The sequence below is a fragment of the Melanostigma gelatinosum genome (assembly GCF_949748355.1).
Source record: "Melanostigma gelatinosum genome assembly, chromosome: 12".
NCBI lineage: Eukaryota > Metazoa > Chordata > Actinopteri > Perciformes > Zoarcidae > Melanostigma > Melanostigma gelatinosum.
Genome location: NC_136645.1, coordinates 15,856,100 through 15,873,589, shown reverse-complemented (window position 1 = coordinate 15,873,589; position 17,490 = coordinate 15,856,100). Strand labels below are relative to the sequence as shown.

The 17,490-nt window shown below is 38.5% G+C and overlaps 1 protein-coding gene across 1 annotated transcript in view; it reads left to right on the top strand.

Annotated features, from left to right (window-relative positions):
• Positions 1-17,490, top strand: part of wdr27 (WD repeat domain 27) — a gene marked incomplete at both ends in the record, with an annotated part of 40,792 nt that overhangs the window by 4,652 nt on the left and 18,650 nt on the right. Inside the window, 11 exons of the mRNA XM_079279686.1 lie at positions 476-588; positions 1,595-1,668; positions 5,919-5,988; positions 6,217-6,285; positions 6,377-6,480; positions 7,075-7,164; positions 8,029-8,150; positions 9,412-9,545; positions 10,755-10,852; positions 11,757-11,878; positions 13,893-13,990. Coding sequence (XP_079135812.1) covers positions 476-588; positions 1,595-1,668; positions 5,919-5,988; positions 6,217-6,285; positions 6,377-6,480; positions 7,075-7,164; positions 8,029-8,150; positions 9,412-9,545; positions 10,755-10,852; positions 11,757-11,878; positions 13,893-13,990 — 1,094 coding nt within the window. The remainder of the gene's footprint in view (positions 1-475; positions 589-1,594; positions 1,669-5,918; positions 5,989-6,216; positions 6,286-6,376; positions 6,481-7,074; positions 7,165-8,028; positions 8,151-9,411; positions 9,546-10,754; positions 10,853-11,756; positions 11,879-13,892; positions 13,991-17,490) is intronic.

Sequence of the window (17,490 nt, the reverse complement as noted above, 5' to 3'; positions counted from 1 at the left end):
ATGGACTTTTATCGTTCAATTGGCCCATGATGTTGTGTGGACTAAAAGAGGATTGCAATTAAGTCCTTAACAATCTGAGGACAATCTGATTACGTCCTTAATCAGATCGTTCTCATGTTGCAATTGACCCTTTGAGTCAGAGCACTTGTGTGCAGGCCTGGTTGCACCTTGTCACTATAGTGTGAACCACTGAAGGCAGTCCCTTGTTAGCATCTTAAACGTTTTCACCATCCACTCTAGGATTATGTGAAATATAAATTAGTTTGTTTTACCTCCTGAAGGTAAGTGATAAGTTCTATGTTCATACAGAGAACCAATTAGGTGTTGTAATGCAGGATAAACCCTCCTGACTTATCATTGTCTCTATTTTCCTCAACATTATTAATGAAGGTATAGTTTCATTTGATCATTTTGGAATAATAATGGAATGATACTGATTTAATTTAAATTCATTCTCAAATTCCTTGTCCCACAGATGTTGTTTTTCGTGAGCTCTTTGTTTACTCCATGTGTGGTCCTGTTGGAGTTGCGTCCCTGGGACCTAAGGAGGACCTGGGCTAGTGGTGAAGGCTTTTTGGTATTCCCCAGGTAAACCTGGAGTTAAGGGCAAATATTTAGTGATGCTGCATTGGTATATATTGATATGTTGACTCGCTAGAAGACAGCTCCCTTCAATTAAGAGATCGAAGCAACAAATCAGCTCTGTTCGTAAAAAGTCAGTGTTTCATGGACACCTGGTCCTTGCATAGTCGAGTACACTGTACACAGGGGCCGGAACCCAGGTTTTCTTGATCAAGAACGACCTGCTAAATACCATTGTGTGTATTTCAGGTGCTGGTATTGTAAATAATACTCCGTTATTATGTAATTTGTTTATTCAGTGGCACTAGTACATGAGAATAGTATTTAATAGCACAAGAGAAAACAACTGCTTTCTGTAGCTCATGTAATCATTTGGCTCCAGCCTGGAACCGCTCTACTTAGTGAATGACTAAACTCTGTGAACATTTTTTATACATCTTAGCATTTAAATCTGCATGGGTTAATTAAGCTGTCTGTACTGTATGTACAAAATTAATCCAGAAATCATACTTATTACTCTCACAATAACATTGCTTTATAAAGGCCAACAATTAAAGAAAATGTGCTCCGGGGAAGGAATGAAATTCATTCAGGTATTACCTGTACCTCCATACATGATTATTTTGCAAAATCCAGCAGCACCAATACATACTGATAATTTTTCTGCTTTAACATGAGCCAAAGAACAATCACGTCAGCTTGTTAAAATGTGCAAAAAACAGTGCAGTTGTAGGCTTTTGTTGCTCTGTCTCAGCCACTGGTCACGTGACCCCCCAAGCAATATATACAAAAGTGTGGTATGTTTTTCAGTTGGCCTCCTGCCTGTTACTCCCACTGACTCTTCCATATTATCTTGGCATATTATGACCATTCTTGCCATCTGGTTTTTCATGAGTCACCGATATGGTACTGAGAATGAGAAGGACTAATAATCCACAATGCTGGAAAATGCTTTGCTCCTTTATTTCCAGTAACTCTATTCCCCATTCCACCCCTCCCTTTTTGTTTTCAGTTCTCCTCCACTGCTTGAATCTCCTCTGAATGCCGAGTTAAAGAAGAATCAGCCTGAACATCCTAGAAAGAAAGGTCAGCATCTGAACCCTCAGTCCCCTCTCACTTATGCTCATGCACATGAAATAAAAAGGGAGCTACTGCTGTTTGACCACTCTTGGTTTTAAAAGTAGGACCCATTTTATAGTTTACTCCACATCTGGCTCTTTGTCTGTTTTGCTTGGACACAGACAATTATCTTAAAATGAACTTATTGTAGGTTTATAGAAAGTGTGTTGGCTGTTACAAGAGCGCATGAGAACCTCTTCATTATCTGTACATATGGAAGATGAAAAAGATCCCATGCTTTGCGTTGTGGGTAGTGTAGATGTGGCATTCATAATTAGTCAGTTTTACTTCCGTTTTCATGTGCCACATAGGCAGGTGCTTCAAATTATGCAACAGCAAGAGTACAACACATTCAGCAGCGCGATACCTTCTCTTTAATTAGCTCAGTTTGTTGTACGGTTGCTTCTTGCAGGAGTAGATTCCTTTTTAAAGTGGGCCCATTTGTGGTTCTTTGGTGTATCATTAGGAGCTTGAAAGTATTCTGCTGGAGACCTACAGTACAATATACTGTGGTTTACATGTTGCTGTTACAGAGAGTTACTGCTGAGAAAGCCAGTATTAGTCAGGCTCCCCAAAGCTGGAGTGAAGGGAGCTGCCAGTGCCAGACGCTGTCGGGGATCTTCATGGGAGTCCAGAGGTGCTGCATGAACGCAGTGTCAGACCAAAAACCACAAACATTTACAGACCAGTGCAACCCACCACGCTGCGCTCATGCAACTCTTCAAAAATACATCTGCAGAATTGTATACAAATTACGCCATAAACCTCCGCGATTCCTGGAAAGGAAATCGTTTTTCAACTGAAAGTCTGGTGCAGCTTTTTCAAAAGAAAAGTGAGTGCAGACTAGATATCTGTTGTCACATCTCACCGCCTCATTACATAATCATGAAGTGAACCAGGACTCTTTGCTCACTTTTTGCATGATGTCACTTTTATGAAGTGTAATGCCTGAGTCTTGCCTGATTAAGTTGTTTTGTAGTTAGGCTATCAGGGGCCTACTAAAGCAGCAATTGGCATTGAATGGCCTCGATTGCAAGTTCAGAGCTGACTTTGAATGTATCTCAGTCTTCAGTAGAAAGTGATCAAAACAGTAATAACTGTCAGCATACAAATAGCCTACAGATGCATTTAATACATTACCATTTCAAGGTTTTTCTTTGAGGAACATGTAACTTTTCTTTTGTCCTCAGACGTCACCAATGTCTACAATTTCAAAAGGACAGCGGGCTTAGATTTATCTAAAAATAGTGGGTGCTCATCTACAAAAGCATCTGAACGGCTGCTGCCAGGCATCGGCTTACCTTGACATGCCATCAAGCATTCCTTACTAGCTTTGGGTAGAGTGAGATGGAAAAAACATTCTGTGACACACATTGGACTGAGAGGCCATGACTAGTCCGTAGGAATTAAAGAGGAAAGTGTTTCATGCTTCTGACTGTTATGCCATTAGCCACTGCTTTACAGCAACTACTGTATGGAGTGCCTTATTGTTTCATGAATGTAGTTCACAACTTGACATCTAGCTGTCTAATAAAGTATGATATTGTGGTTAGTAGTATATTCTTTGCCCGCTTCGAACATTTCCTCCCAGTATGCTACACATATGTTCCACATAGGCAGCATATTCCTCAGCTGCTTCATGATTTATCTAGCTGTCAGACCCTTAGTTTGGCTCCATATGTGTGATTCCTGTCAGTCTTCAGTTACTGTACCTCTGATACCTTTTACTTCTACTCCGTGACTCACTTTTTACATGTCAGTAAGGCAATAACTCACACCAGAGACTCTTGTTACAGTCAAAATAATATCTCAGAGACATATATATATATATATATATATATATATATATATATATATATATATATATATATATATATATATATATATATATATATAATGTACCTACTATGGTTTAATCCTTTTTAGAAGCTTGAATTATTTCTTTTTTCTTTTTCTTGGGCCACATTCAACAGCTAAATCAAAGGGAGGTCTGAGTTTTCCCTTCTCCTGAGAACCAGAGTTAGTGGTTTGTTTTAGAGTAAACTCCAGGGCCGGCCGTAGCCGTGTCCCTACCAAGACCAGACAAACCAAACTGTAAAACAAATCATTGGCACTTCTTAAAATCACAGAAACCAAACATGTGATATATATTTGAAGCCATGTTAATATGAACAACCACTAATGGTTTTTGGTCTGACAGATAGAATCATTTGTTGCTCCTTTAGTCGTTGCATCAGCAGCTAAATGTCCTAATGTTTTGAGCTAGACTGATGAATGTCATTATTATGAAGCGTTGTTGCGGTAATGGTTAAGACAGCTTAGGCTAAGTCTAACACAATGAGTGTTGTAAAAAGAGCACACAGCTGTGATTTTAAGCAGGTATTACTCGACTTGGAAATTTGTCTGGAAGCCTCACTTCAAATAGCGCAGAGCGTGAAGTCAGCGTAAATTATGGGATTTTTACTGCGCAATAAAACTAAATGACCGTTTTATATCAACAGGGGGTTAATGGGGCTGTTAAGCAATGCCAAGTGATTGTGTTGCCAGGTAATTAGATTTGTGGCCTAAAATTTTCTGCATGTAATCTGTTCTGGATCAAAAGTTACTTCCAGTACCTCAGTTTACAAACATCATAGTGGAGGACGGTGCAGCATGAGAGCAACCAGTGCCACAAGACCTTTCATTGACCAGCGGAAAAAGCATTTGTTAGGTACTTTTTGCCTATTGTTACCAATTTGACCCAAGTTAAATACCTGGTTCACGAAAGCCTCGACATGTGCTTTGTAAACATCTCGTGCAATGAAGACGTCTTCATGCAAAAATCTCAGCTGAGGATTAAAATAAGACTTTCACAGAGGCTACACGGGATGAATAGTATCAACAACGTTGTCCTTCGAGGCTGGACAGACAAAAATAAAAAAAACATATACCTAGACAAACTCACATTTCACTTCAAAATCCAAAGAAAAGAGAACATAGTGGTTGTCAAGTGTACTTTACAGGGGAAAAGTAAACATTGGCACTGCTGATCAAAGATGAAAAACACTCTGATAAGAGAGGGTTGAAAGGAGATCCAGATGTGCTTCCTTTTTGATTTTGACTGGTTGGTTTAACTTGTATTAATTGTCCGAGAGCTTAAGGACAACTAGCACTCAAACACTAGGTCAATGATTCACAGCCAGGTGAGCCTGTTAAGCTGTTCAGGGTTTGTGACTTTAATGATATACTGTATTAGCAAATTAAAACTACGGACATGTGGTATGTCCATTGCTTAGTTATTAACCATAGGTTTGCTTGTTATCGACTCTCATCAGGGATTCTGTTATCAGAGTTCCTTTTCTAAAACCTTTTAAAGGATCATTTAAATGCCATTAGACATTTTTAAACATAGTATATAAGCTACTATACTATACAGTATGTTTGACCAGATTATACTACAGTACCATCAATCTTTAATCAAGTTCATGTTCAACAGCAATATGTTACCAAACTGCAGCACGTTACACAATTAATTAATTAATGTCACTGAAAAAGACAATAGCTGTGTAAAATATATAATTGCATGGAAAGAAATTCAAGAGCTGTATCTTCAAAGCTCAAATACTCAGTTGACTCGTCCAGGTTTACTTAGTTTTGTTGATCAACTAAATTGATGAATGAATTAATAATGGATAAATCATTTGGACATTTCTGCTTAAGTGATAAACGAGTGTTGAATTAAAACTAACGCTTTAAACCAAATCATATGTTTTTTTCTGATGCAATTTAAATCCTAAAATGTGACTTTTCCTTGCTTTGCCTGTATTTGACTGGAGAGCAGTTTTTGGAAAGCCTCACACATTTTAATGGTTGTGGAAAAAGTGAGCTCATTGTAATATAGTAAAGGCACTGACAGTGAACCGGGAGCAGAATGAACCATCCCACAGTTTGCGGCTGATGCACTTAATGCTCACAGCACGGAGTGGTCCTCCAATAATGTAGCTTCCTTTCCAGTTTAATCCATGAAAAGCACCACAATATCATGAGTAATTCTATCCTAATTATGGAAGCTAATGAACATATTTTCCTTTGACTCACATTGTTATATCTACTCATTTATAAAGGGACTCTGTCTTTTTGGTTTTGAGCATTATATGTTCTGTAGATCATTTATGCTCATGAACATACTTGTGTTTGTTTGTCTATGCGTAATAAACCACCTTATTCTTTTTACAAAGGAGGAATAAAGGAGCAGCCTCTGGTTTTCCACTCAAAAGTGAAGTCTTCTGGATACAACAGTCCCCCAAGGTAGGTTCACAGAGCAACTTGTTGCCAAATAGAAAATCAAATTACAGTTTAAATTTGGATTCAGGTTAAAAAAAACTTGAATGTAAATTCAAGTGAGAGGAAGATTGAAATGAAAATGAAAAAGTTGAATGCACCATATCCAAAACATACAGTAAGAAATGTGGTTTGATAAATCAAATGACGCAGGAGACATCACAGGAATATTTTTATTTTGTTTTTACTTTTCAGAAATAGGATGTTTTCACCGAAAACAAATAGCCAGAAGAATCCCTCCCCTCAAAAGGCTAAGAAAAACAAGTAAGCAGTCCCATCATTTAAAATACAGTGTTGAGAAAGTCTGCAAATGTTACAGTTGATATTAACACTAAACCTTTTCTTTGTCATTTAGAGGTTCACTCCTCAGAGATTATCCAGCAGACAGTGCAGCACCTACAATTTCAAACATTCACCTCAGCATTGGCAATAAGCCAGTCCACTGCCTTCAGTATTCAGGTGAGACAATGTAGCTGCTGCATACTGACTATGACGTCTTAAACACAATAGAATGATATATTTAAGTGAGTCTTAGATCTTAGCTCTTGATTATATCTGTGTAAAGGTTAAACTACTTGAGTTTCGTTTGAGCTCTCAGTTACACACTAAGAACCGTCCCATGATCATGATTCTGGACTGTAGGATGGTCCTCCATGATGCTACAACAACATGATGGCATTGAATGATGTCATTTGACATTTATTTGGATTGTGAAGATCCATTGGATCCTGAATTCGTAGTGTTTTGTCAGCAGTAACGTCATTTGAGGTATTGCATTGCAAACAGAAAAGGGGTACATGCTGCATCCAGTTTTGTCCATCCTCTACTGGAAGGCTAAATGTAGGTAAAACAATCATTTGTGAAGTATAGTTGGCAGTTAATTGTTGTCGTTAAAGAATTATATTACATTTTTAAGGATAGGTGTTCCTGTTTAAACAAACTTCCCCCCCCCCCTACGTTTAAAGACAGAGTTCTTGGTTTCTGTTTGTAATAAATCGTCCGTTGACTGAAAAATCCAAATAAAACGATCCTGTGTTTCCTTGTCTCTCCCAGGTGACGGAAAACAAATACTGTGTGGTCTTGCCGACAGCTCAGTGTTATTGTACAAGAACTCCCTGGCTGGCAATCCAACTGTCTACACAGGTGCATGAAGTGGTCATGAGTATCCATACTTAAAAAGCTCAGGGTTATTCAGTATGTGGACTCAGTCACCTCAGTGTTATTTTAAGCAGTGCATTTAAATGATTCCTGTGATGCATTATTCATGATATCTTTCATGATGGGGCTTTATTAACTGTCATCAAAGGTTAAGAATCTTACCCCTAAAGATGCGGAGGATGACAATACTAAGACGTATTTATTCCTTGGATTTAGGTCGGCCTTATTTGGGATATTTTTGATGAACATACTTTGAAATGGATCCATGGCTTAAGATGAAAGACTCCACACATTTCCAAATATTGACTTTATCAGCTATCACTGTCAAAGTAGTAGATAAAGAGTTCTCTTTTACCGGAAAAAGCGTGCTTTGGTTATATTCCAACGCAGGAATTTAGTACATGCCGTCTTTGTTTTTGCCAGACAGTAAAACCTAGGTGATGATAGAAAAAGAAAGATGAAAAGGGCACGGCTTTAGAGACTACTAGGTTTGACATGATATCGTTTCTTATAATTTCACACAGTGTCAGAAATTAAAACAATGCTAAGAGCAGTCAATTCTGTCTGCCACCCAGTGATCCTAGGCAGTAAAGTAAACGCAGGCAAGCAAAGAAAGGATGGCCATCATTGTCTAGCATGTCTTTCGCACTTGAACGTTTAAGTGCATTGGGAACACAGTCTCCACAAAGGGGCAGCAGAGATAAGAGGACATAAGTTGAGGTGACCAGTAGGTCACCATGTGCCTCTTCTCTGCACTCTGCCAGACTCCCTGAGCAGCACCATAAAAGTAAATGTTGCAGCCACACGCTGTTTTCAGGATAATTTCAAACCTCTCCCTTTTATAAGCAGGGCATGACAAGCCAGTGAGCAGTGTGAGCTGGAGCCTCAACAGACAGTGGTGGTTGAGTGCGTCAGAAGATCAGTCACTACGAATCTGGACCCACGGCAGCCCAGAGCCAGCCATTATCATGGTAAATGTTCCATGCATTCCCAAATACAACCTTGTATTTATTTTCTTTTTTTATGGATTTCATTCAGTCCCTATCACTCTAATCTTCACCGCTACATACCCTAATGTAAGTCCTTACATTAAATGTCCGCTCTCTGAAGGCCTAAAACTCAAATTGATTTAGAAGTGTAGAACAATTACTACAGACACAAGCTGTACGCATTTTTCACTCTCAGTAAAAATGTTTTCAAAGTATAATGTCTCAGGTTTGGATTTTGTGATGAAGTTGCATCCGGTATTAAGAGATGCATATTACGGGCGATGGAAAGGGTTAACTCTATTTTGTGGTGGTGAAATGCAGGTAAGAGATGTTATGATGAACATTCTCAAATTTGTTGGCGCACTTTGGTAACAATTTCTGTGTAATGTTCAAAGTGTATCTTTGACATATTGATAAAAAAGAAAACTTGCTTTATTCATGTTTTCCTTCGATTGTAATGATACTCGTGGAAATAACAAGAATGAAGAAAATAAATTGGGAGGATGAAATAGTGTGTTTCATGGCTCACGGATAGGGACTTTGTCATTCAAAGCATCTCCTGCATTCAGAGCATCCAAAACACTGATCATACGCAGACCCTCCTTACTTCATTGGGTATCACATTTAATGGGACAGTCAGAAGTGTGTCTATTTCCCCTTGCCAAGTGCAAATAAAATCCGGGGTCTCCCCATAGCTGATGCTTAGCAAACCTGCTTTGCTCCACTTAGTGAGATTGTTTTGAGTTTAGCCAGGTCTGCAGCCTTTGACTGGTTGGTGTTCTTGTGAAAGAACTTGGCAACAAATGTCTTTTCAGGGACAAGAGTTGTGTCGTGGTGAGCCAGAATCACAAATAGCTTTGCACAGTTATACTTGAACAACTCTAGAAAGAAATATGAACTATAAAGGCAACAACAAAATGAAGAGGGTTTCTCTCTCTCCCCAATTGAGGGTGTTGCATGTGTCATTTTGGGCAATTAAACAGCTATAGTGGTGTACAGCACTTACTATTAAAGCTTTTTATTGCTTTAAGAATTCAGCCGTGGCTTTGCTTTGAATCCCCTTCAGGCAACCTGGAGTACAAAGTTAGACAAAACTATTTAGAACCTGAGTTTCTCGAGGTCTTCAAAATAGAATAACATTGGAATATATTTATTTTTTTGTAATATATTTTCTTTTATCATTAATGTCTCAATAATTGTAAAAGACTTGTTTGAGTTTTGTCTCGTGTCTCTTCTCCTTTAGGGCGACAGTATGTTCTCCAAACCCATTAGAGGTGCTCAGTTTTATTACCTCGACAAATTTCTGCTCCTGGCATCTGGACCCTCTCTGTACTCGTACCTGTACAATGTGGACACCACACGAGACAACATCAAAAGGTAATTACAAGGGATCATTATGCAGAACACTTTAGTATGTGTGCTTGATAGTGATGCATATACTAGCTGTGGGATTTGAATTTGTTTTACCATGTCATTTATTGTTCCAATATAAAAATGTATTACGCGATTCAATTACAAATAAATAAATCAAAAACACTGATTGAACTATAGAGTCTAGTCTCTTTCGGTGTCCAAGCTGAATCTCACTGGTCACAGCTTGGTAGTCATATGACGCTATTGGTCTAATGCAGATAACAGCAGAAATGCATGTTGTCTAGTGTTAAAGACAGTGTAGCAATGGGGAATCAACAATAACCATTACTGACAATGTATCCAACCATTCATTGTTATTAACATCTTAGTTGTTGCATTGTACTAAATCATCTCTAAATGTACTCTTGGTCTGTATAAACATTGTTTACAAGAAACAAGGGATTTTATTGTAAACAATAGTGTATTTGCTGCTTGTGCTTCTTGTATTTGTTAATCTATCTTCCCTGGAAGCCATTGGGAGAATACAGTTGAAAGAAATGTAGGACATGGTGCCGGCCTGGTAAAGAAGTATCATACCATAATTATATATCTAATTGTGTTACACAATCACATTGGCATACAATCAAACCTCAACGATGCATGTTATGACCACACTCTTGTTGGCCTCTAAACAGTAACACTGACACATTGGGGTTTAAGTGCCTTTCTCAAGAGCACATTAACAATAATTGCAGGGCAGTAAGGGCATTTTTCACAGATTTAAACCAATCATGTGCCACTTTTCACTTCCAGTCACACATATAGTGTAATAAAGACCACTGGTGTAAAAAAGACATCGATTGCAACAACATTGCAATGCAGGTAAAAGGGGAATGTAGATCAAAGGATTGATCCTTCCTGAGACTTATGTCCTCCGTGAAGGGCTTTGTTGGCTTATGCTGGAGACCAGGGAAGTGTTGTACGTAAATGCTATATGTTTTAGCAGCGCATGTTGCTGATTCATCTTCATCTTCTTTGGGTAGTTATTCATGGGATACATCTTCTGAATGGAAACAGATAAACAGAAAACAACTAAATCAAAAATCAGTGTTAAAGGGTAGTGAACACTCTTTAACAGACGCATAGCTCAGACAGAGATGAAGAATGATAGATGTGCAGAGTGAATATGTTCTAATTTTGATCCTGTCGTCACCTTCTTCTTTTTCTTGTTAGATATCACCAACGGAGTGTCGTCAAATTGACGAGCTGCTTCACGACGACGTCAGCAACAAACATCACTACCTTCTCTGCAGTCAATGACTTCTTCTCTTGTATCCTTCTTGTTGTTATGATTGTTCTTGCTGCAGGAAGTGTTTTAGTTTAGACTGCACTGATGCTGTGGAGGGCTTCCACTGCCAGCTTTACCTGTAAATCATTTAGGTCTTTCATTTTTAAAGAATGTCTGCATTCCAGCCCCTTGTTAGGATTTACAATGCATTTCTTTTCCAATAAATCTACTAAAGTGCTACGTTGGGATGAGCGAAATCCTGACTAGAGTTGCATTGTACCGCCACGCTTTGGAGTGGAAAATGGATATACAGTACATGGATTACAGTAAAAAAACGTTTTTGATTTTCTTTGTAAGTTAACAATTATATATCATTAAAATAGCAATTGCGATATATACTTAGAAGTAATCTGAAAGAGTGTAATTGGAGGAGTTTAACACAGCATTATATTTAATACAAATTCGTTTTTGAAATAAAAAAAAGAAAATCAAGATTTTATTTGTATCATTTTATTCCAAATATCTGTTCTCCGTGTCGTCAGATATTGTGTAAAACCTGAGCATAAATGACTATTTTGAAGGCTAAATACTACAATTTACAATCTTGCTCGACAACTACTGATATTTAAAATATCACAAATCATAATCACTAATATGTAAATATATTATTAATATATATATATATATATATATGTATATGTATATATGTATATGTATATATATACATATATACATATACATATACATATATATATATATAAGCTGTATGCAAAAAAGCTAACTGATGTATGCAGCTATGAAAAGTTGATATTCTTTATACAAGTTATTCTTTTTTGACCTAGAAAAGTGATTTTGAACTGAAACATCATAAAATCGTACACATCTCTACAGCACGCCTATAGTTTGTAAATAATACATTTCATAACTTTTCTGAAAAGCTGTCTCAGACATTGTTCTGGTGTGTGGTTCAGATCGGTCCCTTCAGGTTTTTGATATGAACAAGGGTACAGTTGTCTCAACGCTCCCTGATGCCCACAGCAGAGCAGTCCACTGCATTACACAGAACAAGGTAAGACCATTTAAACGTTCCTGACTGCCCAAATAAGAATTAAACAAAGTTCAATCACCTATATATTAGATTATCTCTCTCTCTGTATCAGATGACAGAACATGTGAGGTGGCATACAGTACAAGATCATTATTCTTACATTCTTCAGAGATAAGAAATTGTTTTGTTAAATTAGCTTCAGAAACTTTTTTTCTCTTTGTAGTTTGACTAAAGCTTATGACTACCTCTGACCTTTGTGAATAGATAAACTCAAAGACATCTCATCACTCCTAAGACTGACTAAGTAACATTTAGACCTGATCCACACGGCAAATATTTAGCTTGGCATCACTTGTTTGTATGAGCCCCATCTTCCATCTTACTCTTGAAGGGTCGACTATTTGGCAGATGTCACAGTCTTACGTAAGACTTCTATGCGTGCCGGCGCGTTACATAAGGCGCAGATCATCTTTGAGGGAATGAAAGTGTTAGTTTGTGGTGTGAATGAAGAAGGTCATGGTTGAAAAAAGTAAAAAAAATACCCACATTTCCATGACAGAAAGACAGGACATGCTATCATCGCTATCATTCATCTTGCTGAGTGTTTAAACGTAAATCCCTGGTGCTCCTGGATTAAGACTGCCACAGGAGATGGCAGGCGGAGAGCATGCTGAATGCTGGCCTTGCAGGAATGCTGTTCCATGATGCAGTTTGGGTTTATGTGGCCTTACTCCGACATCGCTGTCTTGGACCAATGTGGGCCCAATTTGCTGGTGTCTAATAAGTAGACAGCTTGCACTTGTATCGACATTCATTATAGTGCTCTGAAGAATGAAGTACTGCATCAATCAAAATGAAACTCTCAATATCAGTAATAAATTCATGCAAGTCTGGGTTTTCTGCATATTATTTACATTTCTGTGCAGCTATTAAATGAAGGTCCTGGTTTCTCTCCTTGTATAGTCATATTAATGTTTGCCAGCTCTGTAATAGCAACAACACGTTTTATTTTGATTATTAAAATACTGAAATCTTACAGATGCTTGTATAACTTATTGGAACACTGAAAGGTCTATATTTGTGCGAGAGAGAGAGGGTGGGGGGGGGGGGGGTGGGGCTCGTACCCAGTGACCCTGGGGTGTTGACCTGTGCATACTTGACCCTCAAGGCCAACCTGGATTAGCTGGACACACTGCAGCTAGTGGCAGGGATTAAATGCATCAACTCATCCAACTGTGATGCACTCTCATCACACAGCTGACTGTACTCCTTCGACCAAGAGGTGCCGGTTCGTTGTCACGCCAGCTATTGTGTGCCACATGCTATGGAAAGCCTGCAGTGTGTTGTTTCAGCTTGGCTATTGCGTCAATGTGGGGTCCTCTGCCCGGGTGCCCGGGGGCCTCTGGATGCTGTAGGATTAATACCTGCGGATCAGAGGGATTGCCCCTGCCTGGAGACTACACACATAACATCAGTCTTCCCTCCACTCTTGCTTTCTTGTCGAGAGGTGGACCAAACGTCAGGAACTGCAGCATGTGAAGCAGCTTTTCCCACTTCAAATTTCCATCGCCTCTTCTGCAAAATTCAGCTGGAACTCATCAGAGCAAAGGACTTCTCGGAAAATGGAACTGGAAATGCCCTCTCAGACTCCCGTTCTCACACTCTTAATGGAAGTCTAAACAAAACACCCCTTTCTCTCTCTCTCTCTCGCTCAGCACTGGAAAGTATATATGTCTATAGCTGTAGCATATCTCAGTGTGATGCATAAAAGATGGAAAATGACACAAAGACAAATTAACAACAATTTTGCCTTCATTCCAGTTTTCCTTGCAGCCTTATTGGGCTTATATTGTCTTAAATGTCACCTTCTACTTGTAGGTTATAATAATGCAATAGTGGCTGCAATAGCAATGTGAATACTGTTTTCCAATATTGTACATACAGCGACAAACTTTTCCAGTACTGGACAATAATGGAAGATTTACAACCTATTTCACTCAAACAGTCTTTTTTTTTTTGGGTGTGTATTTCACAGGGCTCCATGTTCAGCACACAAGCGCCGGATTCATACAACCTCTTCCTCACTAGTGCAGTCACGGATGGTGTGAAGATGTGGGACCTCCGTACGCTGAGGTTGGTTTTGATGTAGTCTATTCTATCGGATTTGTTTCCAATGCAACTTTACATGGGGGAAATAAGGCAAGAAAAGTGCAATTAAATGGCCACGTCCTGTACATTCACGTTTACTGCTTCAGATTCTTCAGGCTTCTGATAATAGAAGGAAAATAATGTTCAAAACCCCGGAGCATAACAATGGTGTATGGCAACTTAACCAAAACAAGAAAGCATTGATTCCTATAATTCGTTTTTTTTCTTGACATTTTGGGAACTTGGCTAATAGTTTTATCCGGAACGAGTGGCATACAATTGTAAAATGACTTTCTCGTTATGAAATAATAGTATTTTGCCATGAATTCAGAAAGGCATTTGTAATACCTGAATGAAACCTCTATAACAGGTAAACATTATGATAATATGTACTTTATGTATTTCTTTTTTCTGTTTCTGACAGAAAAATTAACCCATTACATTTACTATGATGAGTGACTTTAATGAAAGTGGCTTTACAGTCTTAATCGCTACTCACACTGGCTGAAGGGTTGCTTCATCACATCTGTCAAATTTTCCAAGGGCAATACATGTTCGTACATTAAGGAAGAAACCGATATTGCTTTTTTCCCTTTGCTATTCCTGGGAGTGCAAAATGACCTTATTTGAATTACATAAAACATTTCTTCAGCAAACATTCCTCAGTTGATGATTGAATCTGCAATTGTGCAGTTTCCAAATGAAAATTGAGAATTTTTTTTTTGCTCCATATAAGGTGAATCATTCAAGTACCGGTAAGCTCTCTTGGATTTCAAAATGTTATTTTTGGCCCGATAGAAGGCATTTTTGAGTGTTTCATTCTTTCATGCCTGAGACTGCTTTCATCCTTAACTCCTCTCCCCAGAATCAAAACCATATTTATATCTGATAAATATTTGTACCTGGCTTCCAGGTCAACTTCTGGTTCTTAGAGCTGTCATCAAGCATTCCTCAGCAGAAGCAGGTCCTCTGAAGTGAAACTTATGGATGTATGGAAACAACATGTAGAAGCGGGTGTTTTTTCTTTTAATTTGGACTGCCTCTTTGATGAACCTTACGTGTCTGTTTCTGTAGATGGTGCTAACCACAACATGAGTTTCTTGCAAAGGTATTACTTTTGATGTATTAAGTTGCTGCTAATTGAAGTAGTTCAGTCATTTTTAGGTTTTATGTTCACCAGAATCTCCTCATGATCTAACAAGGCACATAAAAAAGTTCTTGGAACAATGAATTGCATGAGTGAAACTTACATAAGGTGGTCATGTGGCTGCTCCTCATAATAATCAGATGATTTTATTGAGTGTAGCTTTTTCTTTTAATTGGAACAATGCAATACATTTGAGTACTTGCCGTGTACCGATATACATTCTTAATAATACCATTACAGTTGTAACAATGATATGAAAACGTGTTTCATTTTCATGAGATGTCCTTGTAACAAATTAGTTTAACTGCGCTATTATTTAAACAGTTAAAGAAGAATAGCTGGTCCACCTTTAAGGTCGACCCACCTCATGTTAGCCTGAGTCGGCACTGTTGCTCACTTTGGGCTAATCCCCATCACTTTAAACATCAGCTGGTTGAAAAGCAAGACACGGTAAACGCATGTATCTCCTCACGGGTCTTGAGGAGTTGAATCATTTATTTACCGAGAAATAAATTATGCGCACACCGCACTGCTACATTCACAGCTGTAACGTTACCGATGACCTCATACTTACCGTCACTCACACGCTCACTTTTTCGACGGGACACTTGCTGACATTACACCGGGTTTGTGTAAATTTTTGTAGGGGTTCATTGCCAAATTGTTTTGCAATCAGAGTCATTAACAGAGTTATTTGATGTCTTTATCATGCTTGTCCATAAACACTGCTGATGAATGACTGTGTGGGTTCTTTTACCCAGCCACACAACAGTATGTAGACTCTTCGAGTCCCTTTCCTCTGGCAGGAGACGCGACGCACAAAAAAATCGTTTCTTCCCATCTGCAGTTGGGTTTGTCAACAATGCCCGGGACCTCCACTGACTCAGACACTTACATCCCCAGGACAATTTCTTACAGTTACACCTTTGCACCTCTTTTCTCTGTTAATATACACATGACACTTAATATACTCTCATTTGTTTGTTCTTGTTTGATCTTCATATTTTCTATTTTCAAATTATTCTTGTATTATTGCTGTGTGTTAACTGTTACACACCAATCACCTAGCCAAATTCCTTTATGTGTCTTATTAGACACACAACTCCATGGACAACCTCTCAGTTGGGACAGAATTGGGGTTAATACTGTATTTTGTCTTCAATCATAAAAACCACAATGGGAAACACACATTTCACTCAGTGCTTCTGAAACTCAATCTTCATTTTCTTTGGCTCTCTCACATGGAAATCCCCAGCCCTTCTCGCGTCTTCCTTTTCAAACAAAAGCACAAACATGTATGATGCCCATGTGTATCGATGGAAGATTGAATGTAGATAATGGTTTATGAACGTTTGCAACACTTAAAGAAAGAGTTTTATAAGTAATGTAAGCCACTGGATTGGTAACAGTTGTTTTTTAAAGCCTTCACTCGCCCTTTGCATTTCCAAATGTGTGCAAGGTTCAAGTTTAGGGGTCTACACGGCAGTATTTAGGATAGTTTAAAATCAGTCCCCCACGGATACCAAAGACAAAGACAACAGATGTGTCTTTTTAGTCCAGTGATGTATTCCCTTTAAAGGAGGGAATTGCCATGATCTGATAAATTAACGTTGTGACTGAATGGATCAATCATGCCTTTGTATTAAATAATATCGAATAGTACAAGAAAAAGCAACTTTCGCCTGATTTGCTCAGACACAGTTAAAATGGGTGAAATACATTGGCTGCAGATAATCTGTAGCCTGTATATTCAAGCTGAACTGGACACATTGAAAAGTATTTACAAAATCTAAATGAAATTGTTCTCAGTATTTTTTTTTGCACCAGTCAATCATCTCCACAGTCAAGGCTATAGGTTGCTCCAGCATTATAAGCGTCATAAAGTTAGTTTCTATTGCTTGCTTTTATTTGACTTGCTCACCGTACTGGGTATATCATATGTCTTTATGAACACCAGTGAATATGACCTACTTTTAGCCCAGCTTAATGGCATTAGCATGTGAATGTCAAAGACATGCTCTCACCATATCCTGTCAAAGCCCTGCCAACATGCCAGCCCATATAGACCCTAGCTCAGCTAGCTAATAGTGGCATTGTAAAGAGATTACATGCTGTTCCAAAACAAAAAGAAACTGCACAGAAGTTGCACGAGGGGGCCTTTCATCATCTACCTTCTCTTGCCTTGGTTATGCTGGAGTCATGCTCAACTACTTCTGCTGGTTCAGATATTTGTAAAACCGGAAGTCTGCAGGGTGGCATTCTGCTCCTTGGTAATTCCTGCCAGAATTCAGCATTCTATATTGACTTTGCATCTTCATCTAACATCACACCACAACAT